The sequence below is a fragment of the Rattus norvegicus genome, chromosome 12, assembly GCF_021556685.1.
Source record: "Rattus norvegicus strain SHRSP/BbbUtx chromosome 12, alternate assembly SHRSP_T2T, whole genome shotgun sequence".
NCBI lineage: Eukaryota > Metazoa > Chordata > Mammalia > Rodentia > Muridae > Rattus > Rattus norvegicus.
The window spans coordinates 40,742,645-40,769,663 of record NC_141545.1 but is presented as its reverse complement, the minus strand read 5'-3'; the positions used below and the strand labels follow the sequence as shown (position 1 = coordinate 40,769,663).

Below are 27,019 nucleotides of genomic sequence, written 5' to 3'. Positions count from 1 at the left end.
AACTGTTGGGTCATAGGTGGCCTTATGCTTCATGTTCTTAAACGATCGCCAGAGTTCCGAAACGGCAACCTGACCGTGTGATATCACCGGTGAGTTCTCTGTGTCTTCAATAAGGCCTACAAGTATGTTGTCCCTTTCAAAATCCCGCTCGGAGGGACACCTGGGGTCTCATTTGTATTTTTGTGACAGCTAATGACAGCAGGCATATTTTAATTTGCGTATTTGTTAACCCTTGAGGATTACTGAGGTAGAGATAGTCTTCGCCTCACCAGAAAATATGATTTTCCGAGACAAGGTTTCACTATATACCCCTGGCTGGCGTGGAACTTACTATGTAGACCAGGCTGGCCTTAAGTTCACAGAAATCCACTTAAGTTTACGTTCTCACCGCTGGGATTAGAAATGTGTGCCACCAGACCTGGCTTAATATTTTAGCTAAAACCAATTGTGTATATACGCGCTTGGGTCAGGGCTGGAAGCCAACAGTTGATGTTTCCTTCAATTGTTTTTTTTTTTTTTTCTTTTTTCGGAGCTGGGGACCGAACCCAGGGCCTTGCGCTTGCTAGGCAAGCGCTCTACCGCTGAGCTAAATCCCCAACCCCAATTGTTTTTTATCTTACCGAGACAAGGTCATTCACTGAGCCTGGAGCTCACCAATTAGGCTAGACTGGCTGGCCAGCAAACTCGAGGGATCCTCCTGTTTCCACCCACAGAATGCTGGAATTACTGATGAGTGCCACCAAACCTGATTTTTACATGGGTGCCAAGGAGAGAACACAGGTCCTGGTACTCAGACAGCAGGCACATTATTGACTGAGCCATCTCTTTAGCCCTGCCAGCAAATGTTTTTTAAATTTCTTTGCCAAGTTGGTGAGCAGAATCAGTAATAGTTCTTCTCTCTTTTTCCCCCCTCTGTGTAACAGCTCTGGTTGTCCCAGAGCTTGTCCTTGAACTCACAGAGATTCACTGCCTCTGCCTCCTGAGTGCTGGACAAGATATTACATTGTCTCAATAGAACCTGAAGAAAAATAGGCTTGACATAGTCCAAGAAAATAGCTTGCTATGGTTTGTTCTGTTTTGAGCCAGGGTCTGACTACGTACAGTGGCTGGTCTGGAATTCAGAGAAATTCACCTGCCTCTGCCGTCCTGAGATTAAAGGCCAGCGCCATTGTGCCCAGCTGTTTGTAAGTCCTGTCAAATATTCCAACTAAGCAGGTGTTAAAAAGGAATAGAGTAAGGGCTGCCTCAGTGGTTAAGAGTACTTGATGCTATTGTAGAGGACCTAAGTTTGGTTTCTAGCACCCACATAGTAGTTCACAACTGTAATTCAGTCGCAGGGCATCCAACATCCTCTTCTGGCTTCCTTGGTCACTGTACACACGTGGTGCACAGATACACACCCAGGCAAAACCAGACACAAAGAATTTTAAATTATTATTATTATTATTATTATTATTATCATTATTAAGAGTAGATCTGTCTGGGTCTTCCCTAAGGAAGAATTAACATCGTGAGGTCTAAACTTTTTTTTTTTTTTTTCCGGAGCTGGGGACCGAACCCAGGGCCTTGTGCTTGCTAGGCAAGCGCTCTACCACTGAGCCAAATCCCCAACCCCGAGGTCTAAACTTTCAAATCTGATTTTGAAGTGAGAAAAAGAAGTGTAGAAAAACCAACTAATTAAAACCTTAATCGAGGGGCTGGGGATTTAGCTCAGTGGTAGAGCGCTTACCTAGGAAGCGCAAGGCCCTGGGTTCGGTCCCCAGCTCCGAAAAAAAGAACCAAAAAAAAAAAAAAAAAAAAAAAAAAAAAAAAAAAAAAACCTTAATCGAGCAAGGCTGAAGAAATTTATTCCATCATTTGTCACTTGTTTTTCCGTCCCGACATCTGTCGTGAATTCTTTGAAAGGGTTAGGACTTGGGTAAATTTGAACATTACATCAACTGGGTAAAGGTGTGGTGGAACGCATCTTTAATCCCAGCACTCAGGAGTCAGAGGCAGCATGATTTCTATGAGTTCCAGGCCAGCCCGGTATACACGGGGAGTTCTCTTGACCAGGGCAGCCAGAGAAACAGGGTCTCAAAACAAAACCACAAACACACACAAGCCAAACAACGGCAAAGAATTGGAAGTGAACAACCTTTGGTCCTTCAACTGTTTCCCACACACCTTCTTAGTGGTTCTCCCTAGAGTGCTGCGTCTCTCCTTGAGGAGACCCCAAGGTTCTCACGGTGATGAGAATCTAGAACATTAGGAAAATGGGTTCAGCCCGAGGCCCTGCTTCGCAGTTTAGAACAAAAGCTTCAAACGAACCGTGTTTCCTACTTCACCACAGTCCTTTCTGCCTCTGGCCGCGGGAACCTAGACACCCAAAATAGGAAGCCAATTCAGCTTCAGCATCTTCCTCTAGGCGAGCATCGCATCGCGCCCCGCCCCGCCCTGCCCCGCCCCTCTTCGCTCCTCCCCTCCTCTCTCCGCTCCCTTGATTGCTCCCGAAGCCCCGCCCCTTCCTCACCATTTCATTGGCTCTGGTGACCGGCCCCCAGAAGACTTCCTTCGGATTGGTGAGTTCCGCCCGCCGCTCGCCGTCTTCCCGGGGCGTGACCGAACGTGACCACGCCCCTTACGTAGGGACGCTCAGTCGGTCTCGGGAGGCGCCGCATTCGCCGCCTTAGAAGGAAGGAGGTCCGTTGTGTGAGCAGTCTGCTATGGTGCTGAGTTCCCGGGTAGAGCCGACCGAGCCGAGGCGGTCGCGGCCATGAAGGTGAGGGGCTGGTGGAGCCGGGAGGCTCTCCTCGCCTCTCCTGTACGCCCAGAGCGCTTCCTATTTTTCGTCTCAGCGGTTGCCCAGGGGGGGTTCCTGAGAGACCACCATGGTGGGGGGCGCCCGGTCCGGAATGTGTGGGGCCCGGACCGGTTCCAGCCGGAGAGGCCAGGCCAGCAGACCCGCCCGAGTTCCTACAGCGCCCTCCGGCGGCCTGGTCGAGGAGCGGGCGAGTGGCCCTGCTGTCGCAGCCCGCTGGGCCCTGTTCCCGGGCCCTGTGCTCTTTTCGGCGTCCCGATCTTTTAAAGCCGCTAGAGCTTTCCTCAGGCCTCGGTGTGTCTGCCCGTGGCTGTGCCCTCTGCCTCCCTGAGTCCTTGAGCTAACCCAGACCTCGGGGGGTGCATCACGAGACAGAAGGCAGAGAGCGCGCTGCGGGGTGTGATGAGGCTAGGACCAGAGTAGCCCGGCCTGAAATGCCAGGGATTGGGGGTGTCCCCCTTCATGGAGTTCTTCCGTGGGTTTGAACGTTTGGCCGTGACCTAGAGCGCTAGACGTGTCTACATCGCCACTAGGTACGCAGCAAGTAATTTGGCAGCCTTTCTCCCAGGTGGGAGTGAGAGCGTGGGAGCATCACTGATAGAAGTTTCAGAAAAGGGCAGGTTTTGTGTGTGCGTGTGTGTGATTCTGGCCTACTTAGGGGAGGTGATTTTTCTCAACTTCATCACAGAGAGTTCCACAGAGTCTGTGTACAGCAATCAGTTCAGGCATTGAATCATTTGCCCAAATCAAATCAAATGGCATGAGTCAGAAGGTGGTGATGTCTTTCCTGACAGGGTTCGATTCATCTCGTGGACGAAGTGTATTGGCTTGGGGCTGCTAGGTTAACGACCTTTTACAAAGTGTCAAAGATTTACTGCGGACGATTGAAAAGAGCGTCAAGTAGAGAAAATCAGCAAGTGTTTTGTCCAAGTCCTTCATTGTATTAGTCAAGGAGTAGAGGTAATTCAAAATATGGTCGCCCCCCACCCCTTTTAAAAAAGGATTAAAAGAAACCGGGTAAGCAGTGTGGCCTGTAATCAACGTTTGGGAGGTAGAGGCAGGAGGATTGCTGTGAGAGTGTGTGTGTGTGTGTGTGTGTGTGTGTGTGTGTGTGTGTGTGTGAGAAAAACCAACCAACAACAATCCCCAGAGAGGTACAGCTCAAGTAGCCACAATACAGACAGCAATAATGTAAGGTGGTTGTGTTAAAAACTCTCAGAAGCAAGAAAGATAGTGGTACCTTCAGGGTTGCATGCCTGTAATCCCAGCATTTGGGGGGCGGAGGCTGGAGTCAGGACAATTAGCTCTTCACAACTATCCTTTGCTTCATAGGAAGTTTGAGGCCACCTTGCACTGCATGAGATCCTATTTTAAAACAAGCAGCCAGGGCTTGGGGATTTAGCTCAGTGGTAGAGCGCAAGGCCCTGGGTTAGGTCCCCAGCTCCGGAAAAAACAAAAAACAAAAAACAAGCAGCCCCTTCCTGCTTGAATCCAGGAAGGTTTGGGGAATAGGCTAATTTCTTTGTTTTGAGATAGGGTCTTGCTGTATATCCCTAACTGGCCTGGAACTGAACGTGTATGCTGTCCTCCCTCCTGAGTGTCTGGATTACAAATGTGTGACCTGGAGTGGGTGATTGTTTGATGTGTATGAGTGTTTTGCCTCTGTGTGTGTGTGTGTGTGTGTGTGTGTGTGTGTGTGTGTATGTGTATATATACCTTCCGCATGCCTGGTACTCACAGAAATAAAAAGAAGGTGGCCTTAATCCCTGGTACTGGAGTTACCAGTGGTTGTGAGCTACCATGTAGGTTCTAGAAACTGACTCTAGGTCCTCTGCAAAAGCAAAATGAGGGTTCTTAACTGCTCATCCATCTCTTCAGCCCCTAAAGAGTTTGTTTCGATTAAAAATTTTATTTTAGAGCTGGGAAATGGCTCAGTGTTTAAGAGCACTTGACTGCTCTTCTAGAGGTCTTGAGTTCAAATCCCAGCACCCACATAGTGGCTCACAACCATCTGTAATGACATCTGATGCCCTTCTCTGGTGTGTCTGAAGACAGCTACAGTGTACTTCTATATAATAAATAAATCGTAAATTTTTTATTTTATGGGTATGAATGCATGTATGTCTGTGCACCACGAACACGTACCTCAGATCCTGACCTGGAGTTAGGTAGTTGTGAGCCATCATATGGGTTCTGGGAATCAAACTGTGGTATTTAGGAAGAGCAGCCAGTGCTTTTAGCCACTGAGCCATTTCCTATAAGAGTTTTTACTTCTCAGTTTAGTTATAAAACGTCGTTGCAACTTAAGAATACTTTATTAAACTCTATGACAATAGCCTGAAAAAATCTATGACAATGTCCTGAAAAAAATCACACCTTTCCTGTGAGACCCAAAACCAACCTTTGTCTGTCAAGGAGAGTAGACATGGGAGGAGGATTGGACGTCGGTACTATGCCCAAACTTTTACATAAGTCGTTGAAAAACAGTGGTTTTGTATTTAAGTGAAAGATAACTACTCTTTCTTTTCTTTCTGAGCAAAAAAGAAAGAAAAAGAAAAAGGATATGACTCCTCCTGGGTGTGGAGAAATTTACTGTGGATAAAAGGTAGAGCATAGCCAGAGGCAGGGACATCTGGGAGAGTCCACATGACCAAACTGAGCTGGACACAAAGGAGAGGGGATGGAAGGCCAGAAAACCGGATGCATCAGCAAAGAGGCTCACAGGTACAAAGAGGGCGGGTAACCAACATGGCCGGATTATATAGGGAAGGACAGCCTAGCCTCCTGGGCTGGAGATTTCAGGGTCGGGGACAGGGTATGTAAGCCAGGAGAACCCTGTAACAGATAGGGACTGAGGGATGCTGGGAGAACCTGTTAGCCTAGTGTACTATGATAGGTTAAGGCGCCTCAGCAGTTTGTCCAGGGTTTAAAATCTAGCACTTTTCTCCCCCTCCCCTTTTCTTTTTTTTGGGGGGACAGGATCTCACAGAGATACTAAGGAGAAAATGGGGAGAATTACTCCATGTTTTAAAAGGATTTATTTAATATATATGAGTACACAGTAGCTGTCTTCAGACACACCAGAAGAGGGCATCAGATTCCATTACAGATGGTTGTGAGCCACCATGTGGTTGCTGGGGTTTGAACTCAGGACCTCTGGAAGAGCAGACAGTGCTCTTAACCACTGAGCCATCTCTCCAACCCTTCTACAACTCTTGTAAAGGTGGGAAGAGAGAACCAGCTTCACAAAGCTGTCCTCTCTCATGCCCCCCCCCCCACATACACCTCCATACAATGCACATACAATAGGATTAAATGTTACGTTTTAAAGGGCAGCATCTGTTTTATGATGTAGGATGTCTTTCCTTTGAAGTATAAGGTTAGACAGTATTAAAGCAGTATGCTCCATATATTGGTTTTGAAGCATCAGTTTCAGTAAATAGTCTTCCACATTTCTTTTTTTTTTTTTTTTTTTTTCCGGAGCTGCAGACCGAACCCAGGGCCTTGTGCTTCCTAGGTAAGCGCTCTACCACTGAGCTAAATCCCCAGCCCCCTCTTTTTTTTTTTTTTTAAAGATTTATTCATTTATTATATATAAGTACACTGTAGCTGTCTTCAGATACACCAGAAGAGGGCATCGGATCTCTTTACAGATGGTTGTGAGCCACCATGTGGTTGCTGGGAATTGAACTCAGGACCTCTGGAAGTGTAGTCGGGGTGACCGCTGAGCCATCTCTCCAGCCCCCTCTTGTATCTCTTTAGTGTTGTGTTTTCCGTGCTGGATTGAGTAGGGCCTGTGGATGCTGAGTGAGAGCTGTATTACTGCGCTGAGTCTCTAACTCCATCACCTCAGACTTTGGACTACACTCTCGGCCGGGGAAGCAGTGCGTTCACTTCCAGGACTGTTGTTCTGTCTTTTGTCTTGGACTCCCGTGTGCTCTGTAGACTCCTGCTTTTAACTGTGGTCCTAACCAAGGCTTCCTGGCTTTAGTTTTCAGTGATCTGATGCTTTACTTGGAAAAGAGACATAGACTTAAGTTTTGTTCTGTTTTCCATTTTTTATTTATTACTATTACGGGAGTTCATGCTGTGGTCAGAGGACTTTATGGAGTCCATTTTCTCCTACCTTTATGTGTGTTCTGGGGCCCCCTTTCAGGTCACCAGCCTTAAACTCCTGATCTCTGCCTTCGCCCTCCCAAGTGTGAGCTCACAGTTGTGGGTCACCTCACTCGGGTTAGCTTTTGTTTTTAGTGAACAGATGTCAGAAAGTTACCCTGACCTAAGGGTTCCAGATTGAGGCGGAGCAGCATCAGTGAATTCACTGCAAAGCCAGGGGATTGTGTCAGTACTCAGTCTTTAGGAAAGGGTTTTCCTCAGAAAATCTAGGGGGAAGTGGAAATGTTTGGAAAAAGACATTCCAAAGTCATTACCAAAATAGGAGCAACAAGTAAAAGGAAAATAAAGGAATATGTGCTAACCAGGTGATCTTTAAAGAGGGGAAACAAAAGAGGAATCTGGGTCTCTGACGGCCCCCCTTTTTAATTTTATGTTTTTGTGTTTTGCCTGCATATACGTGTACACTACGTGTATGCCTGGAACCCACAGAGGTCAGAAGAGAGGATTGAATCCCCTGGAACTGGAGTTCTGGATGGTTGTGAGCTGCTGTGTAGGTCTGTGAATCAAATCTAGGTCCTCTGCACGAGCTGCAAGTGCTCTTAACCCACTGAGCCATCTTTCCAAGTCCAAGTTATTTCCTTTCCCCTCTCTCCCCCCTTCTACCCCTCTCCCTCCCTCCCTTCCTAAGATTATTTTATTTAGGCTGTGCTTGGTGGCATACACTGTTAATCCCAGCACATGGGAACCAGAGGCAGTTATCTCTGAATTCAAGGTCAGCATAGTCTACATAGTGAGTTCCAGGACAGCCAGAGCCACACAGTGAGACCTGTCTCCAAATAAACAAATATTGTGTGTGCGCTCGTGAGGTAGGGGGATAGGGATAGGGAGACGGAGAGAGAGAGAAAGAGAGAGAAAGATGATTGATTGTTTTCTGTTTTGGAGAAAGCACCTTACCATGGAGCCTTGGTTGGCCTGGAACTTGCTATACCAGGCTCGTTTTGAACTCCTAGATCTACCTGCCTTTTAAATGCTGTAATAATTAAAAGTGTGTCATAATGCCTGGCTTTAATGTTTGTTTGTTTGTTTGTTTGAACTTTGTTGTTATTGTGCATATGGGGGCTAGGAGGGAATGTGGGCCACCATGGTTAGAGTGTGGAGATCATCTCAGGGCAACTTTTATAGAGATCTTACAGAGAAACCCCAAAACAAAAAACATAAAAAGGAAACAAAAGAAACTGGTAGCAAAAGAGTAAGTAAAATAAAAAAAATCAGTAAATTTCAGTACAAGGAATTCGAGAATTTGAGAATCATTAAATGGGCAAAACTTCAGGAAAGCCACTTTGAAAAAGGTCAGCCTTTTTGAAAGCTTTGGAGAACTTTAGAGGGGAGTGGAATAGTAGAGGCACAGCCCATGAGAAGACGATATGGACAGTCTCGGGTGAGCACATGGCTAGATGTCTCAGCTCCTGCTCAGGAATCTTCCAAAATTATTTAGGCAGGAAGAAGGAATCTTCACTCAGACCCAGAAAGCCTTGGCCTTGTGAATGTTGGCTGTATCAGAATCACCCGGGAGTTAGGGGGAACTTTTGTGGGGCTGGAGAGATGGCTCAGTGGTTAAGAGCACTGACTGCTCTTCCAGAGGTCCTGAGTTCAAATCCCAGCAACCATATGGTAGCTCATAACATTTATGTGATCTAATGTCCTCTCTTCTGGAGTGTAGGTGGATATGCAGATAGAACACTCATATACATAAAATAAATAAATCTTAAAAAAATTGTTGTTGGCTAAACTGTGCTCTAGAGTAGCAAAACCAGGAGTCTCCAGATATTAAAAACTTAAAATTATGTTTATTTCTGTACGTGTATTCCATAGCACTGCATGGCATTCGAAAGACACCTTGGGATTTGGTCCTCTCCTTCTAGTGTATGGATCCCAGGGATTAGGCTCATTTTATCAGTGATTTTATCAGTGTGAGTGATTTTTAAGGCTTTGTGGTGAGTCTAACGTGCAGAGAACAGTTCTGGTTAGTTTCACAGGCCAAGTGGCATTTAGAGCACCTCAAAAGTAAGGACCTAAAACCATCTACACATAAGGACAGGGGAGGTCATTAAATACTTCAGCTGTGGGGAGTCAGAACTCACAGGGCTTAATACAGAAGTGGAAATTATGTTTTTCATATACCCTTGGTGGCAATGAAGAAGATACCCTAGACAGCGCATACAGGCCTGTTTGCACTCTGAACTGTTAAGTCGGAAGAGTATAGATGCTGTTCTGAGAGAAGCCAACATTGTGGGTTTACCCTTCCTGTGCTGCCTAGAATGTTCTAGTGTAAGAGCTATTTCCTTAGACCTGTCTGACCAAAGTGCTCAGATCCTAATGAGGCTGCAACCTAGATTTTTCACTGTGTTTTCTCTCCTCCTGTTATGGTCTATGACTGGAGATAGTAATACAGATCTACAGTTTAACTTTTTTGTTTTTATAATGCAATCCTAAAGTTAAAAGCAGCCTTCTCTGTTCTCAGCATGCGTGTTTATGTAAGCGTGTGCATGTTCATAGGCCAGAGGAAACTTTGTTCCTCTGGCGACTGGAATCAGAATAACCCTCACAGGCTCATGTGTTTGAAGGCTTAGTGATCAGGGAATGATGCTATTTGAAAAGATGAGAAGGTATGGCCTTGCTGGTGGAGAAGTTAGTGATTAAGAATTAAGACGGTTGAACCCTGGGTGCCACCTTTCTTTCCTCCTTCACTTGAACATCTGGTAGGGAGAACAGCATTATTGTTATAAGCTCTCCAAGTTGCATTTAAGCTCGATAAGCAAATGATGTTTGACATAAAAATCAAGGGAACAGGGTTGGGGATTTAGCTCAGTGGTAGAGTGCTTGCCTAGCAAGCGCAAGGCCCTGGGTTCGATCCCCAGCTCCGAAAAAAAAGAAAAAAAAATCAAGGGAACTGTGGTGTTATCTGGTGCCATTTTAGCTAATACCTCAGCCACACTAAGTTCCATTACATATCACATTGTCTAGGTTCCAGAGTATGCTTACGAAGTGGAATATGGGACCAAAGAACCCCTCCTACTGGTCCCAAATACTGTCTCCTTTATTCTTTAGCATGGGAAAATTGCTTTGGCCTCATATTTGAAAATTTGTATCTATTTCAGACAGGCTGGCTTCTCACATTTGTGAGACTAATAAGAAAGGGGATAGGGGAGGAGCTGCAGTTGGAGCTCTCGGGTGCAGTGCTTGTCGGGAGGGGTCCACTCCCAACAACACACAAAAAAGAAAGGCATTGTTACAGGAGGTATAGTGATAGCCATCTTCTCTCTGAGAATAAAGAGGCAAGAAAGAAAGAATCAAACACACCCTAAAAGAAAATGTGGGGGCTGGGGATTTAGCTCAATGGTAGAGCGCTTACCTAGGAAGCGCAAGGCCCTGGGTTTGGTCCCCAGCTCCGGAAAAAAAAGAACCAAAAAAAAAAAAAAAAAAAAGAAAAAAAAAAGAAAAAAAGAAAATGTGTTTGGTGGAGAGGCAAAAATTTTTTATTCTTTTATTCAAGGGTGCTTTGGCCATTAGAAATATTTAGTGCTTTTGTTCTGAAAAGGTAGAGTAGCGTCTGCCTTAAAACTGCTTTCCTTAATGCCAAATGAATATATTTATAAGAATTTGGGAAATAGAGACGAATTCAGAGGGAAATACCTGTGTGAGATACATTAACATCTAGAGAGCTGCCAGTGTGGTGTACACTTTTTTTTTTTTTCTTTTTTCTTTTTTTCGGAGCTGGGGACCGAACCCAGGGCCTTGCGCTTGCTAGGCAAGTGCTCTACCACTGAGCTAAATCCCCAACCCTGTGGTGTACACTTTTAATCCCTGGTCTTTATAGCAAGTTCCAGGACAACCAGGAGTCTGTGTCACATAAAAAAACAAAACAGAAAAGCCCTGGAGAGCCGGAGTTGGCATTTGGTTGTTTTCTTGTGATGCTTAGTTAGGATGGAGCCCAGGACCTGGTGCGTGAACACTCAGGCCCCTGAGCTGCAGCCTGGCACTGGCCTGTTGCGTCTTAATATAAATCAGCATGTTATGGTCTATAGCCAGTGAGACAGCAGGCGAATGGGGCAGTGTGGTTTTATTCCTTCTTGTTAAGTAATAACCGGAGAAATAGACCTGTAGAGCCCAGTGCATGTCTCAGGTTAGCAGGAAGACCTGAGTTTGAAATAGAACCTGCAATTTTAAAAGTATAAGCACATCTTCAATATTACACAGGGGATATTTGACTGACATAGAGTTAGCGTAGTGCATACAGAGTTGTAATTGGGCTTTTGGAAACTTGAGGTGGTAGAACTGCAAATTTAAAGTTGACCTGGGCCTTTAGACACTTACAGATTTTGTTTGGTTTTTTTTTTTGCTTTTTTTGTTTTTTGAGATTGGATTGGTTTCTCTTTGTAACCCTGGCTGTCTTGGATTAAAAGCATCTGTCGGGCTGGAGAGATGGCTCAGCGGTTAAGAGCACTGACTGCTCTTCCAGAGGTCCTGAGTTCAATTCCCAGCAACCACATGGTGGCTCACAACCATCTGTAATGGGATCTGGTGCCCTCTTCTGGTGTCTGAAGATATAGCTACAGTGTATTCATATACATAATAAAGAAATTTAAAAAAAAAAGCATCTGTCACCACTGCCCAGCTTCAATCTTTTGTTTGTTATTTTGTCTTTTTTTTTTTCTTTTTTCTTTTTCTTTTTTTCCGGAGCTGAAGACCTTAGCAAGCGCTCTACCACTGAGCTAAATCCCCAACCCCCTTTTGTTTGTAAATAACAGAGAATTATCTTTCTAAATGACTTGAGACGTTGGTAACTTGAATGTTAAAAATATATCTTGGGGTTGGAGATTTAGCTCAGTGGTAGAGCGCTTGCCTAGGAAGCGCAAGGCCCTGGGTTCGGTCCCCAGCTCCAAAAAAAAGACCCCCCCCAAATACATATATATATATATTATATATATATATCTTTATGGGCTAGAGATGGCTCAGTGGTTAAGAGCACCGGCTGCACGGCTGCTCTTCCAGAGGTCCTGAGTTCAAATCCCAGCAACGACATGGTGGCTCACAACCATCTGTAATGAGATCTGATGCCCTCTTCTGGTGTGTCTGAAGACAGCTACAGTGTACTTATACATGTGATAAATAAATCTTTTAAAAAATATATCTTTTAATACACCTGATGTAATTGTCATCTTCGAGGCTTCATACCTGTCTCCTAACCTAGTTGTGGAGGCTTCTAGCCTCTGTACAATCTTATCTAGGCCTAGAATGTTTTCAGCCTCTGAGACTGACTTCTTACTAAGATCACCCTTTCTAGTTCTGACCTCTGGCTGGTTGGTTCATCTCAGCTGTTCTGGCTCCAACTCCTCTCCCAGCTGACTGATTCCATCTGACTTCTCTCGGCCTGCCACTGAATTGCTCTGCTTGGCCTCAGACTAACTCTAGCAGTCTGTTCTAATCTTCTGGCTCCTTCTCATTCTCTGGCTCCTTCTGCCTTTCCCTTCATCTAGTTTGTTCTCTTCTACCTGTCTGTAAAACTACCTCCTTCCTCTTTTCTGTGGTGCTCTCTTCAAGTAGCCTCCTTTTCTTGTCTTCGTGAGAGTTGGGCATATCCTATCCCTGCCTCCCTGCGTTGTTCTGTTAAATCTTTCTCTGATTCATCACTTTTTTTTTTTCCGGAGCTGGGGACCGAACCCAGGGCCTTGCGCTTGCTAGGCAAGCGCTCTACCACTGAGCTAAATCCCCAACCCCCTGATTCATCACTTTTAAACATGGCTGCTTCCTTTCATTGTTTGGGATTAAAGTTGTGAGCTAAGGCTGAGGCACACCACAACTAGAAACAGGCCTTTCCAGTAATTAACACAGCTTGAGTGTTCGAAGTGTGATCAAATATCCTGCAACACTTGCATGTCCTTTATTTCAGGTGATAAGAAACAGAAGTGCTTCAGATTTGGGGGATTTTGGAATATTTACCTTTACCTGCTCCTGAAATTGAAGCTTATTTAGCATGATAAAGATCTCAAGGTTACTTAAGACAAATTTACCTCACTCACTCACTCACTCACTTACCTATCTCTGCCTGCCACATGTGTGCCTAGTTCTCTAGGAGGCCCGAGAGGTCATCAGGGACTAGAGTTACAGATGGTTGTGAGCCATCTTGTGGGTCCTGGGAGATTTAAACTTGTGTCTTCTGGAAGAGCACTTAGTATTCCTAACCTCTGAGTCATCACTCCAGCCCCTCTGCTTGGCTTTAAATGTTGACACGTATGTTTCTTTTCAGGCGGGTGCTACCTCTATGTGGGCTTCATGCTGTGGACTGCTGAATGAAGTCATGGGAACTGGAGCTGTCAGAGGCCAGCAGGCAGGATTCCCAGGAAGCACTGGTCCATTCAGGTTTACACCGAGTTCTGACTTTCCTACCTACCCACCAGCAGCTACAGAAGGACCCAATATAGTTTGCAAAGCCTGTGGACTTTCATTTTCAGTCTTTAGAAAGAAGGTGAGTTGGGTCAAACACTACATACAAATAACACTTGAGAAAAGGATCATAATTCTTTTTCTTTTTCCCTTGGTTTTTCAAGACAGCGTTTCTCTATGTAATAGCCCTAGCTGTTCTAGAACTCACTTTGTAGACCAGACTGGCTTTGAACTCACAGAGATCCACCTCTCTCTGCCTCCCGAGTGCTGGGATCAAAGGTGTGCTCCACTTTTGGCTGAGATCATACTTGTTGTTTGTACGTTATATTGAATAGACAGTTCATTTAATAAAAATATTATAAACTTAGTCCTATTTGGGAAACTATGCAGTAGGATTCTAGCTCTGTCACATTTTCTGAGTAGTTCTTGTTGCCTTTCCTGTGCTGCATTGATCTTTGCTTCTGCAACCTCATTCCTGATGACAGTTTTTTTTTTGAACCAAGAGACTTAATTGCTGGGCAGTTTTGTTCAGTGAACATTTATTTTATTTTTTTTATTTTTATTTTTTTCTTTCTTTCGGAGCTGGGGACTGAACCCAGGGCCTTGTGCTTGCTAGGCAAGCGCCCTACCACTGAGCTAAGTCCCCAACCCCCAGTGATCATTTATTATAGCAAGGTTCCATGTTTGATAAATATTTAACTTTGGTTCCTGCAGAGCTTATCAAGAAGGTTAAGGCCTTATGTATGCTAGCAAATGTCCTCTCTCCCACTCCATAGCCCTGTACAGCTCCCTAGCCTACCCTTGACCATGTTCTTTCAGTAACTGTGTCTTAGGTTGGCTTCAAACTCCTAGTTGGCCTTCTGCTTCTGCCACCAAGTACTGTGACTACAACATGAGACATCATGTTGTGAGAATCTAAGCCAGGTAAGCCTGGCTCCTGTCTGTATTTTAAAAAATAAATAAATAAATAAATAAATAAATAAATAAATAAATAAATTTAAAAATATAAAATGTTCTATATAATATTATATATATGCACATGCCTTTTGTGTGCAGATGCCATAAGAAGGTATTGAATCGCCTGGATCTGGAATTATAAGCAGTTGTAAGCTAACACATGTAAGCTAACACATTCACAACATGGGGGTTGTGAATCAAACTAAGGCTCTCCAAGAGCAGGAATCATCACTTTTAACCTCTGAGCTGTGTCCAGCTCTCTGACCACCTCTGCTCTTTTAATGGTTTTGTGCGTGTGAGTCTCTGAGTGGATATTGCATGTGTGCAGATGCCTAAGGAAGCCAGAGAGCATCAGATACCCTGGAACTGGAGCTATAGGCGTTTGTGAGCCATCAGACATGGTTGCTGAGAACTAACTTCGGGTCCTCCAGAAGCTAGTGCTTTTAATAACTCAGCTATCTTGCCCTGGTATTTTTAAGTTTTAAAGAAGGAAGTTGGATGTGATTGGTTCATATCTGTACCTCAGTACTGGGGAGGCTAAGATAAGGGCATTGCTGCTAGTTCAAGGCCAGCCTCGGCTACATAGAGTGTTCTAGGCCAGTTTGAGCTACAGTGAGAGAAGCTTTTGAGGGCATGGGAGATGTAATCAGTAACTAGTGTTTGTGGAGATTTTACATAAAGCACTTAGCCTAAAACTTTAATCTTACAGTTTGGTCAGTATAGTCTCGCGAATTGTTATCTTGTAGGAGCCATGCACTGCACAGAACTGGACATACCCGAGTGTCCTCTCAAAGAGTTTCTTCTGAGGTGCCTTAGAGTGTAATTAGGGCCATGCTGGGTACAGATTTCTGCACTAGTGGGGTCCTCTCTGTCCTTGGGTTGAGTTGGAGAGGTCAGTTTCCTTTTTGTATTAAGCTTTTTCTCTCTTCATTGCTGGAGAAATGATCCACATAGGAAAAGACCAGGAGGCGGACTGGCGGTTGTACTCCGTTCCGTGTGGTTCAAGTCAGCACTGCTCTGCTAATTACACGTTTGTGCCGAGGGGTGGAACATTTTAATTCATTAACACAGAGCATGTATTTTTCTTAAAAGTGCTGTGTTTGAAGTTGTGAGACTCTCAGCTGCCCTAGCAGTGACTGGTTCTGTGAAAATAGACGGGCGCATGGGTACTTCATATAAAGCAAGGTTTCGGTCCTAGTAAAAGGCGACAGAAGAGGGTGTTTGCAGAATGGTTCAGGCGTTGTGTCGTCTCCTCTCTCTTCAGCACGTCTGCTGTGACTGCAAGAAGGACTTTTGCTCCCTTTGTTCGGTCTCACAAGAAAACCTCCGCAGATGCTCTACATGTCACCTACTCCAAGAGACAGCCTTCCAGCGCCCTCAGTTGATGAGACTAAAAGTGAAGGACCTGCGGCAGTATCTGCTCCTCAGAAACGTACCGACCGACACTTGTCGCGAGAAGGAGGACTTAGTGGATCTAGTGCTGTGCCATCGTGGACTGGGCTCGGGGGATGGCCTGGACTCAAGGAGTCTCAGTTCCTCAAGATCCCAGACTTCTAGTTTTTTTACACAATCCTATTTTTCAAATTATACACCCCCCTCTGCTACTGTGTCCTCCTTCCAGGGAGAGCTGATGGACAGAGAGGGCACCTTCAGGTCAGAAGTTCTCACACAGGTAGGATGGTATGGTTGATGACCCCGAGAGCCTGGGCTGCTCACTCTTGGCCACATGTGGCCAGGATCTTTAGTGCCGGGTGGCATCGGATGAACCTTAGGTCATATGCAGAGTAGAGATTCCATCCCCAGATGCTGGCATTGCACATTTCCCTGATGTGTATGTGGCTTTAGGTGCTAATACCCGGAATCCACTCTGACATAGTTCATGAGTTTCTTGTCCTTAGTTTCCTGTCTTGTGAAGTTAAATAAATTTACAATTAACTGTTGAAGTAATAATCAAAAGTGTTAGTGACAAGTAGTTAACTCAGTAATCATTTTACCTTGTTGGGGGGGAAATGGTTCTGATTTGTTTTTATTTATTTATTTTGAGATAAGCTCAGGTTAGCCTCGAAATCCCTATATAGCCACGGATGACTTTAAAGTAAGAGAATGTGTGTACACATCCTTACTTGCTCAGTTGTTCTCCATCTGATATTTTGAGACTGGTCTCACTGACCTGGCTATGCCTGCTGGTCCGGAAGCTTGAGGTCAGGCTGTTCCCATCACTGCTTCCCGTGATTCTAGCATTCTAAGCACGGACTTTTCAACCTGCGTTTGTGTGATTGTTGCAAATCCAAACTCACATCCTTGTGCTTTTGCTGCAAGCGCTGTTACCTCCGGAGTGCTAACCCCAGCCCTGGCTCAGCTTCCCGTCTTCTTAGCTCCTGAGGTCAGAGATCAAGAGTGTGCATCATTATGGCCTGGTTTTAAGGTAGTGCTAGGGACTGAACCAAGACTTTGTATACTAAGCCAGCACTCTTCACAATTGAGCCATGTCTCCAGTTACACAGTTTTTCTAATTCAAATAACACACACACAAAAAAATGTAGTGTATTAGAACACTATCCCAATAAGGTTCTCTTTTAAAGGATTTATTTATTTATTATATATAGGTACATTGTAGCTGTCTTCAGATACACCAGAAGAGGGCATCAGATCTCATTACAGATGGTTGTGAGCCACGATGTGGTTGCTGGGAATTGAAAGCAGGACCTCTGGAAGAGCAGTCAGTGCTCTTAACCGCTGAGCATCTCTCCAGCCCCCCAATAAGGTTCTTAAGCATCGTAGTTGAATAGCATGCAGGGCTTACAACTCAGTTTGCTGTGTCTGAGTGACTCTAAAATGCTAAGTTAAGTTGTGTGTGATGGTGGTGTAGTTCCATCTAAACTAGGGAGGCAGGGACAGCAAGGCCTCATGAGCTCAGGAGTTCACGGCAGCATGGGCCATTAGCAAGGCTCCCAATTTTACAAACATAACAAAGCCCTAAGACATAAAATACTGGGTTATTTTGAAATTGTTTTTTCCTGAGTTCAATTTCCAGCACCCATATGGCAGCTCACAACGGTCTTACTCCAGGTCCAGGGGGTACATCACCTCATACAGACATACATGCAGGAAATGCACCAATGCAAATAAAATAAAAACAAGTAAATTGTAAAAAAAACAAAAACAAAAACAAAAAACAAAAATAAAAATCTTCTTAAAAAAGTAGGCGTGCCTCATGACTGGGCAGGGTAGTACACAACCACTCAACGGACAGAGGCAAGAACACTGATTTAGCTGCTACTCAGGTATTTGTAACTTAGAGAAGGCCAAGACCATAGTTCATGGTTTCCTCCATGAGAATCTGCATGATTCTATACCAGATTTGGATCTAGAGCACCATTTGGGGGACATGTGGGTGGCACAGTGCTGCAGTGTGCTACCTGTGGGACGAAGTGTGATGCCATGAAGAATGGCGGTGTACATCTACAATTCCAACATTGAGAATGTGGAGGCAGGAAGGAGAAGAGTTCGTACTAGCCCAGGCTAGACCTTGTCTCAAAAGAGAAAGTGTGGGAAAGATGTGGAAGAAGGTGTATAATCCACAATGGAAAACTCTTTAATTAGGGATTGTTAAAAACACTGATTTCTTGTCTGTGTATGTGAACGTATGCATGCACTTGTGCCCTGGTATGCGTGTCACATTCATGGGTGCCCTAGTGCCTGTGGAGTTTAGAACGGGGCATTGTATCCCCCTGGGTTGGAGTTAAAGATGGTTGTGGTCCGACACGTAGGTGCTGGGAACTGAACCCAGGTCGTCTGGCAGAACAGTAAGTCTCTTAACTGCTGAGCCATTCTCTTTAAGGGCAGGGAGGGTCTCACTGTGCGGTTGGTAAGTAGAAAAACCTGATTACAGATATAATTGGATCTGTTGTGTATATAGGTACAAAGTGAATTAGCTTCAGCAAACACGGATGATGAGGATGGGGAGGAAGATGACGACGATGATGACGACGACGACGACGAGGATGACGATGAACAAGAAGAAAACTTAGAGGAACAGGTGAAATTCCTTTAAAATTGCTTTCCCCAGTAAATGCGTCTGGCAGGAAGGAAGATGCTGGACTTGCTTTAGGCTAGCACAGAGTCTCTGCACACCTTGGGCGGCTGAGAAGTCTGGGGAGGGTATCCAGCGCCACGGGGACCGACATGGGTCAGGCAGTCTGGGCTCGTGGGAGCAGAGGTAACAAACACTGTGATTTCAGAACCTGGGGCTCTCTAAGAAGAAGGCGAGAGCTTCCCTGTCCGACCTGTCAAGCCTTGAAGAGGTGGAAGGGATGAGCGTGCGCCAGCTGAAGGAAATCCTGGCTCGGAATTTTGTCAACTATTCTGGCTGCTGTGAAAAGTGGGAGCTGGTGGAGAAAGTCAACCGGCTGTACAAGGAGAATGAGGAAAACCAAAAGTCATGTAAGCTTATTTTTCCCGATATCCTTTCTTGCCCTTTAAAAATTGGCTTTTTTTCTTTTTCTTTTATTTTTTTTGGTCATGCTTCAGTCAGATTTACTAGCTTGGCAGCATCACTAGCTCTTAGGTCACTGTCAGACACTTCCAAAAACTAGAAACCATTCAAAGTAAAACCATTTGGGGGGTAGAGCGCTTGCCTAGGAAGCGCAAGACCCCGGGTTCGGTCCCCAGCTCCGAAAAAAAGAACCAAAAAAAAAAAAAAAAAAAAAACATTTGGGGCTGGCGCGATGGCCCTGCAGTTTAAACTCGCTGTCTGCTCTTCTAGAGTAAGGATTAATTGTCAGCACCCACATGGTGGTGGCCTACTCTGTTAACTCCAGATAGGCATCAGTTTTGCTTCTGGTTTCCACGGGCACCAGGAACTTCAGAGGTACACAGGCATGTATTCATGCAAAACACTCATAACACGTAAAATTTAAAAAATAGGTTGATGAATCTTTTATATAATTTATTAAAAATTTGTTTGTGGGGGTTGGGGATTTAGCTCAGTGGTAGAGCGCTTGCCTAGCAAGCCTAAAGTCCTGGGTTCGGTCCCCAGCTCCGAAAAAAAGAAAAAGGAAAAAAAAATTCGTTTGTGTATGTTGCCTGCAGAGGCCAGATCCCTGTAGTAATCTAGAGGCTTGTGTGAGATGCTGTCTCTCGAGAGATGAAGTCGCTATCATCCATTTGTTGATGAACCATTGTTTTTGGTTCTTTTTTTCGGAGCTGGGGACCGAACCCAGGGCCTTGCGCTTCCTAGGTAAGTGCTCTACCACTGAGCTAAATCCCCAATCCCCCGCTGATGAACCATTTAATGATAGTTTTACACACTTCCATACAGTGTGAGTGTAGCAAGCCCAGGAATAGTCAGTCCTCAGACCTGAGATGTGAGGCTGCTGGCTGGGGAATGGCATTCTGGCATAAAATAAAGTGTAATCTTTGGGTATCTAGTTAAGGTGGACTTCAACACTAGTTCAATCCCTGGCTCAGTGAATACATTTTGTTTTGAACACAGCTGGAATTTTCTGTCTTGACTGGCCTTAAGCCACTTAAATGTTAATATTGACTTGGATAGCTCCACTGTGTTACACATTTTAAAGAGGTGGAAAGAACCAGCCACATAAGAGACCAAGGCCAAGATTTAAAACTGGCCTCCCTCTAGGCTCTTCTTTATCTGCTGATCTGCTGTCTCAGTCCATAGATCTTTTGTCTGCAAAGTGGACAGTAAAGACCTTAGTAACAAAACTATTGACATGGTAGGCTGTGAATTTTTTTTTTTCTTTCTTTTTTCAAAACAGGGTTTTTCTGTGTAGCCCTGGCTGTCCTGGATCTCACTCTGTAGACCAGGCTGGCCTTGAACTCAGAGCTCCACCTGCCTCTGCCTCTGCAGTGCTGGGATAATTCTTGTTTTGTTGAACCATATATGTGATCCCATGGAGCCCCGTCCTTATTTAAAGCAAGACTGAGCTAAGGTTAACTTTTTCAATTCATCCACTTTTTCAGTGTCTGCGATTTTTAGGCTACAGAGCCAGGAAAGCCCAGCCCATCCAACAGAAATGTGACAGATGTTTCTCAAGTTGCAAGGGACCTTTTGCTTCCTAGTGTGGTTATTAAAAAGCTTCCTTTAAGTCCCTCTTAATGAGATGAGGCTTCAGGGCTTAGGGAGATGGCTCAGCAGTTAAGAGCACCGACTGCTCTTCCAGAGGTCCTGAGTTCAAATCCCAGCAACCACATGGTGGCTCACAACCATCTGTAATGAGATCTGATGACCTCTTCTGATGTGTCTGAAGACAGCTACACTGTACTCATATATAATAAATAAATCTTTAAAAAAAAATGAGATGAGGCTTCCATATTTATGGCCAAACAACTGAGCTAAACACCCACTCTGGCCTGACTACTGAGTGGCCCATAAGAGGAAGGTCTCCTGTACCCAAGCCCCAGATTCACTGTAGTTGAAGGTGACCTCGAACTTGTGATCCTCTTGCACCCACCTCCCCAAGTGTATTATTTCACTTGGTTTAATGCAGTGCTGGGAATCAAACCTGAGACGCACAACCTGTACCGGTTGAGCTGCACCCCCAGCCACTGTCCCTTCTTTGTAAATACAGGATGAATATGTCTGCATCACCAACCCCTTCCATTAGGTCAGCACATGAAACAGCAGTCAGTAGGCAACATTTACTGAACACTTTTTAGCTGGTCCCAAGTCACACACTTCTTCACTGAATTAGTAGTCGTGTAGAGATTAAGCGACCACTCTCTGTATAGCCCTGGGATGGCCTTGGGCCTGTAGTGGGCTCAGAAGATGGCTGCTCACCTTCCTTTATTTCCTTTCAGATGGTGAGCGGATGCAACTTCAGGATGAGGAAGACGACAGCCTGTGCCGAATCTGCATGGATGCGGTCATTGACTGTGTCCTGCTGGAGTGTGGGCACATGGTCACCTGCACCAAGTGCGGCAAGCGCATGAGTGAGTGTCCCATCTGCAGGCAGTATGTGGTTCGAGCTGTGCATGTTTTCAAGTCCTGAAATTGAGGCCCCTACAGTGGGACACTCACATGACCCCAAACATTTCAGTGCACTAAAGGGACTGGAAACTTACTGTTCTAAGGCAGAAGCTATTTTTTAAAATTATTTTCATGACCAACTGGGGACAGAAAGTTCATCCTAAGTCTTAGAAACCTGGGCTGTGCCATAGGCCCGTCAACCGTGGACACATGGCTTCCCAGGTTCTGCTGAGTTCTGTCACTTGTCTCCCCTGAGCACTAGGTGAAGCCAGACTGTTCAGTGTGGGTGTGGAGGCCACTCGCCTGTCTCTTACTTTACCTTTATCCTGTGTTTGACACTTTTGTTCTCTGAACTGAGCTCACTGTTCGTGACTGGGCTAGTGTGGGCTCTCCTGAGCCGTAGCTGCTCGGAATGTTCACCTAATTAGCCATGTATATTCTAAATGCTAATACTTAATGAATGTACGTTTCAACATTATTGCTATTTCTGCATTTAAACATAATTGGGAGACAACTGACATTCTATAGTCCACTGCCCGGGCCTTAGACTAAACGTCCATTTTTGTTTGGGTACAGCTTTTAATAGCAAGGGCTGCATCTAGCTTCTTATCTTAGAAGTGTATGTGTGCTAAATTCTTTATTAATATGTAATCAATTTACAATGTTTTGTATAGTGAAGGTGTATTTTTAGTGCTACCTGCTAGTAATTTCAACTTTAGGAATAAAATTAAATTAAAAGGCTGTTGTAGTTTCCCTACATTTCAGACTTATTTGTATATAACATGAACAGGCATCAGGATCCCAGTCTAGCACCTCTCTTCAGAGACATGGCAGCACCTTCAGAGACCACCTTTGCTGTCACCATAGCCGTGTTCACTGTGACAGGTGTGGTGCTTCACGATCTCTCCACCAGACCCTGCTCTCACTCTAGAATAGATGCGGCCTCACTTGGATGGAGAAGCTAGTCTCCGAGAAGTTAAAAGCTTTCTCTAAAATCTAGCTCACCTTCTGTAATATATAATTAGCTGAATATTTCTATATTGAACTAAGGTATAGCTGATGGCTAGAGATTACACTGTAAGGCCCATCCATGTACATCACAGCACTGGGATGGCGGAAGGGGCAGAAAACACTTGAAAAAATGAAAACTTGAACAGCTCATGCAGAAGGGGCAGCTTTAGTTTCTTTCTCGAGTTGAGAATGACTGTCAATTCACTTACATTTTATGAGGCATTGTAAGTCATCTGGATATAATAAATCACACATACATACACACACACACAGGATCATGTATATAGCTATCTGCAAATACAATACCATGTGTGGATTTTGGGGCAAGGGCTCTTAGAGCCAGTCGATGGTAAATACCAAGGATAACTACTTATTTCTTTCAGCAGAGGGTAAACATTGCTTCTGCAAGCTGCATATTTTAACTGGCATGCCATAACACTTATACCTAACAGGAATGTGTCAAATGGATAAGGTTCTGAAGGTTCACAGCAGAACAGAATAAAGTCTTCACAGTAGAGAAGAATATGAATTAAGCACATTCTGTCTTGCTGTGCACACATCAGGTTCCCTTGATGCCCCGGTGCTTCGCTTCTGTGGAAGCTCCAGACTGAGCACAGCAGGTGTATTCAGTCACAAGGTTTGGTCTTTCCACTGCCAGCTGTGGTACAGCTCCCCCTCTCTGTGACATGTGGTTTAAGCTTCCCTTGTCTGAAACTTGTTTAAAGCTATAGAGAGGGCTGTTGAGACTCTGTAGGTAAAGGCACTTGCCATGATCCTCATGACTAGATTCAAGCCTCACTTCCCACACAGTGGAAGGAAGGAGAGAACGAACTTCCTTATGTAGTCCTCAGACTTCCACATGTGAGCCAAGGTCCATACACAAAATATATATAATTAAATGCAATAAAAAAAAAAAACAGTGATTATAAGTTTGTTTTGGGGGCTGGGGATTTAGCTCAGTGGTAGAGCGCTTACCTAGGAAGCACAAGGCCCTGGGTTCGGTCCCCAGCTCCGAAAAAAAGAACCAAAAAAAAAAAAAAAGTTTGTTTTGGCTAAAATCTTCCTTGGCAGGTCAGCACTCCTTTGGGAGATGTTAACTGACTATTCTAGGAGCTACATCGTATCTTTGCTCTGCTGTTTGTGAAGCCGGGTTCTTACCAGGGACTATTTGTTTGCCCCGAAAACAGTTTTTTAGGGGAGAAAATGGCTTCTCTAAATATCAGGGTGCAGCTGTCTTATTTGAAGATTCAGAGAAGTAAAACTTACACAGAAATGGCCTTTGCATCATACAAACAAACCTTCAGGCTAGTTTTACACTTAAACAAGTGTGTTGGCGCATCTTAATTCTGTTAAGTTACTCCTCAGAGTTAAACAGAGGCCACTGTGCCCAGAGTTTGAGCTCAAATGTTTGAATACCTAATCCCTAGGTGGTGCGACTGTTGGGGAGGGGTGAGGAGGAGGGGTGAGGAGGTAAGCTGTGGTTGCAGGAGGTGCGTCACTGAAGGTGGACAAGACTGAGCTGTGAGTCTACCTCTCTCCTCTACGCCCCGCTCCACTTCATACATTTAACCCCTGGAACAGTAATCCTAATGGAACTTTGTTTTATAAGTGGCCTTGATAATTTATCACAGCAGCATCGGAGTAAGACGGTTGGCCATAGATAGAAATTGCTGGGTTGGGGGTTTAGCTCAGTGGTAGAGCGCTTGCCTAGCAAATGCAAGGCCCTGGGTTCGGTCCCCAGCTCCGAAAAATAGAAAAAAGAAAAAGAAAAAAAAAAAAAAAAGAAATTGCTTTGTACAGGGGTAGTGCATGAACAGACAGCAGGTGAGCCATCGCTCTAACATCCACAGGAGGCCCTCACCACACCATAGGTTTTTCCTATTATCTTTATTGGTTAGAAACAAACCTCTTACTGTAGGAAAAAAAAAAATCACGTGTCTTGAGGCTGCTGCATTTCTCAAATGACCGAGAAATTATATTTACCCTGGGCATTAGATTTTAACCCTCTCATAGAACAGAAACCCTCAAACACAGAGTGGATTTTTTTTTTTTTTTTTTTTTTGGTACAACTGTTTATACAAATCCAACAAAGGTAAAACCTCATCAGGGAAAGGTTAGGATACCACCAAACAACAATGGCACACAGGGTTGCAGAACTTGACAACTAGAAAATAGCCAGCTTACCAACTTAAGTGAGAACTGAACACTTGAAAGGAGGGGACAGAGGAAAGGCTATGGGCACATTTACTCTACCTGACTCATGGTATAAATTAGATCTATGTAAATAGAATACAAGAGCTCATGCTTGGAGCAAAACCCTCCTGAGTGTAAAGGCCGAAGTCTGCATTGTAAAACTTTGAGGAAAAGGTGAATTCTATTGAAACTTGGCAAAGTGTCTTTACCTGGACTATACTTTACACACATCCACAACATGCTTGTAACTTCTTGACATACAGAGTAGGCTCTCAGCATCCAGTTAAACATGCTTTTTTAAGTGGAAGGTCATAGCCCCCGTCACACCTGGGCACATCTGGAGATGGGCTTTTTATGTTGACAAAATACAGGTTAAGTTCTCTCCTACCTGAAGGACAGTTGGCAATCTAAATAATAAAAACACTGGTATGCATTCAAATCTTGCATAAATAATTTTTAAACAATTTATACAAAAATAGTTCTGCATAATGTAAGGTGTAACAAAACCAACTAAACAAAATGTGTCAAGATGGCTGCAGGTGGTGTTTGTGGTCCACTCCATGTTGACACCAGAAGCCTCAGCATTGCAAGGAACAAGGTGTCCCAAACAGAAGCTGCTGATAAAAACACTAAACTCAGGCTTCTAAGAGGATTTCTCTGAAGCTCATCTTCCTTTGCAATTGGAATGTCTTCTAAAGGCCGCCTTAGAAATGGTCCAGAAGCAGTGCAGTTACGATGTAGAAAGAGCAAAGGAAAACATCTGGCTCACTCATCCCCAAATGGGTGGTTGAACGGCTTCTCCCTTGGCAAGACTTGCAAAACAGAACTGTGTCCTGTAGTCTCGTTTCAGATTCCAAAGGGAAATACAGGCCCACTTGTCTCTGCAGTCTTCCCTCTCCCTGGCTGTATTCCCCCAAACCCCCATATTTACATCCTTGTCCTGGAGCTAACTTAGTTTTTGCAGGAGTTTCTCTTCCACTTGCCCAAACTGGACACTCACAGACATTTCAGCTATGAACTGCTCACAGCCTTCCTTGGTGACTTGCTTGCAGTACCTCAGGTCAATATGACAGATATTTCCACAGCGTTTGAAGAAGGACAGGCACTGGTCAGTGACCTTATTGCAGTCTGCAGGAAAGAAAAAACCATGTGAGGGACAGAAGACACAAAGTCCAAGGCCCTATAAACTCAAGGGTCCAGTAACAGATACAGAGCATAGTCTATCCCGTGATGTCTCCAAGATGGGGATAATTTCACCTACCAATTCCAAAGTTTAATAAAGTGTTTTTTTTTTTTTTTTTTTTTTGGTTCTTTTTTTCGGAGCTGGGGACCGAACCCAGGGCCTTGCGCTTCCTAGGTAAGCGCTCTACCACTGAGCTAAATCCCCAGCCCCTAATAAAGTGTTTTTGAAAAGCGTATCTATCAGGAGTCTTGCCAGGAGTGTGAAGACATAAGGTTCTGGCTGGATCACTGTCTGTCTCCAACCCCAATCCCCACCCCTCCTTCCCCCCGACTCAGGTAGAAACTACTGTACAACAGGGCTGCCTCTTCCTGTGTATCACAAAAACCATTGTCTCACAAAAAGGGTCACAATGTTTTGAGGGGTTTGCCTAAGATTATCTCTTTTATCTGACTACTCTTCAGATAAATATCCTAGTGACATGGCTAGATCAGAGTGAAGTCCTTAAAGTCAGAGACTGAAGAAAGGCTTCGTCCACAAAAAAGCAATTCACCATCTCCTGTAGCTACTGCATGTTTTTCAACATTTTTCTCTTAAGCTACTACTTTAGAACTGAATCCAGTCACCTGGCTGAGCAGCGCCAGCTGAAACTCAGCAAGATAAATGACGTCTGGGTGGGTCAAATAAACGAGAAAAGGATTGTTAGAATCCCCCTCTTTCTCTTTATCACCATTTTTTGAATAAAAACCAGGGCCAGCGGGTAACACACACTAACAAAGTGACAGTAATGAAGGCTTTGATCACCTATACATTGTCAGTCCTGCAAGGGAGGCCATCATGCCTACACAAAGCCCTGAACACAGACTCACCAGTTCTTAGATGCATAATGTGGACACTGAGGGTAACCCAACCTCTTGAAGGCAGTAAGAGTAAGATGAGTCTGAGCCTCTGACAAATGGGGGTGGGGTGGGGATAGTTAGACTGAAGGGGGCAAAATTATGAGAATGCTAGCCAAGACGCTTCCAAAAACACTAATCTTTCAAGTGTATTGCAGAAGTTTTTGAGAAAGGGGCTTTATGCCCAAAAATCATAAGATCCCTCTGCCTTTCAAGTGCTGGGATTAAATATGAGCACTAACAATACCTAGCTGTTAATCTGCTCTATAAATTAACTGCAAAAATTAAGAGTTGCAAATGATGTTGCCCACACACAATTACTTAAAACTAATTATTTGATTCACTTTATAAAGGATAAATTTTGCTGGTATAAAAACACATTTAACATATTTTTGCTTTAAAAAAAAAACTCGGGCTGGAGAGATGGCTCAGTG

The 27,019-nt window shown here is 44.4% G+C and overlaps 2 protein-coding genes and 1 long non-coding RNA gene across 19 annotated transcripts in view; 2 read left to right on the top strand and 1 right to left on the bottom strand.

Annotated features, from left to right (window-relative positions):
* Positions 1 to 2,660: 2,660 nt before the first annotated feature.
* Rnf34 (ring finger protein 34) lies at positions 2,661 to 22,046 on the top strand. 5 transcript variants are annotated; one of them, XM_087577822.1, is made up of 8 exons: positions 2,671 to 2,761; positions 3,595 to 3,760; positions 5,345 to 5,524; positions 13,224 to 13,442; positions 15,582 to 15,989; positions 18,237 to 18,356; positions 18,559 to 18,760; positions 21,137 to 22,046. In XM_087577822.1, exons 3-8 carry the CDS (start codon positions 5,447 to 5,449, stop codon positions 21,325 to 21,327), a joined length of 1,218 nt encoding a protein of 405 aa, XP_087433948.1. In that variant the 5' UTR covers positions 2,671 to 2,761; positions 3,595 to 3,760; positions 5,345 to 5,446; the 3' UTR covers positions 21,328 to 22,046.
* A 2,310-nt stretch (positions 22,047 to 24,356) lies between these two features.
* Positions 24,357 to 26,860, top strand: LOC148002328 (uncharacterized). The gene is made up of 2 exons (XR_015634828.1): positions 24,357 to 25,790; positions 25,911 to 26,860. It is a non-coding gene; the product is annotated as an uncharacterized LOC148002328 (long non-coding RNA).
* Positions 24,380 to 27,019, bottom strand: part of Kdm2b (lysine demethylase 2B) — a 127,151-nt gene continuing 124,511 nt past the window's right edge. For 12 of the 13 annotated variants that reach the window (XM_087578446.1, XM_087578450.1, XM_087578444.1 and 9 more), the window contains one exon: positions 24,819 to 25,637. In XM_087578446.1, the coding sequence (XP_087434572.1) occupies positions 25,456 to 25,637 (182 nt within the window). In that variant the 3' untranslated portion in view covers positions 24,819 to 25,455. 13 annotated transcript variants of the gene reach the window in all.

Bases quoted from the DNA above. Each gene is read 5' to 3' on its own strand.
- Rnf34 (XM_087577822.1), top strand. From the start codon at position 5,447: ATGACCAAACTGAGCTGGACACAAAGGAGAGGGGATGGAAGGCCAGAA. The intron at 5,525-13,223 runs GTACAAAGAGGG...GTTTCTTTTCAG, and splicing joins ATCAGCAAAGAGGCTCACAG to GCGGGTGCTACCTCTATGTG. The intron at 15,990-18,236 runs GTAGGATGGTAT...TTGTGTATATAG, and splicing joins GGTCAGAAGTTCTCACACAG to GTACAAAGTGAATTAGCTTC.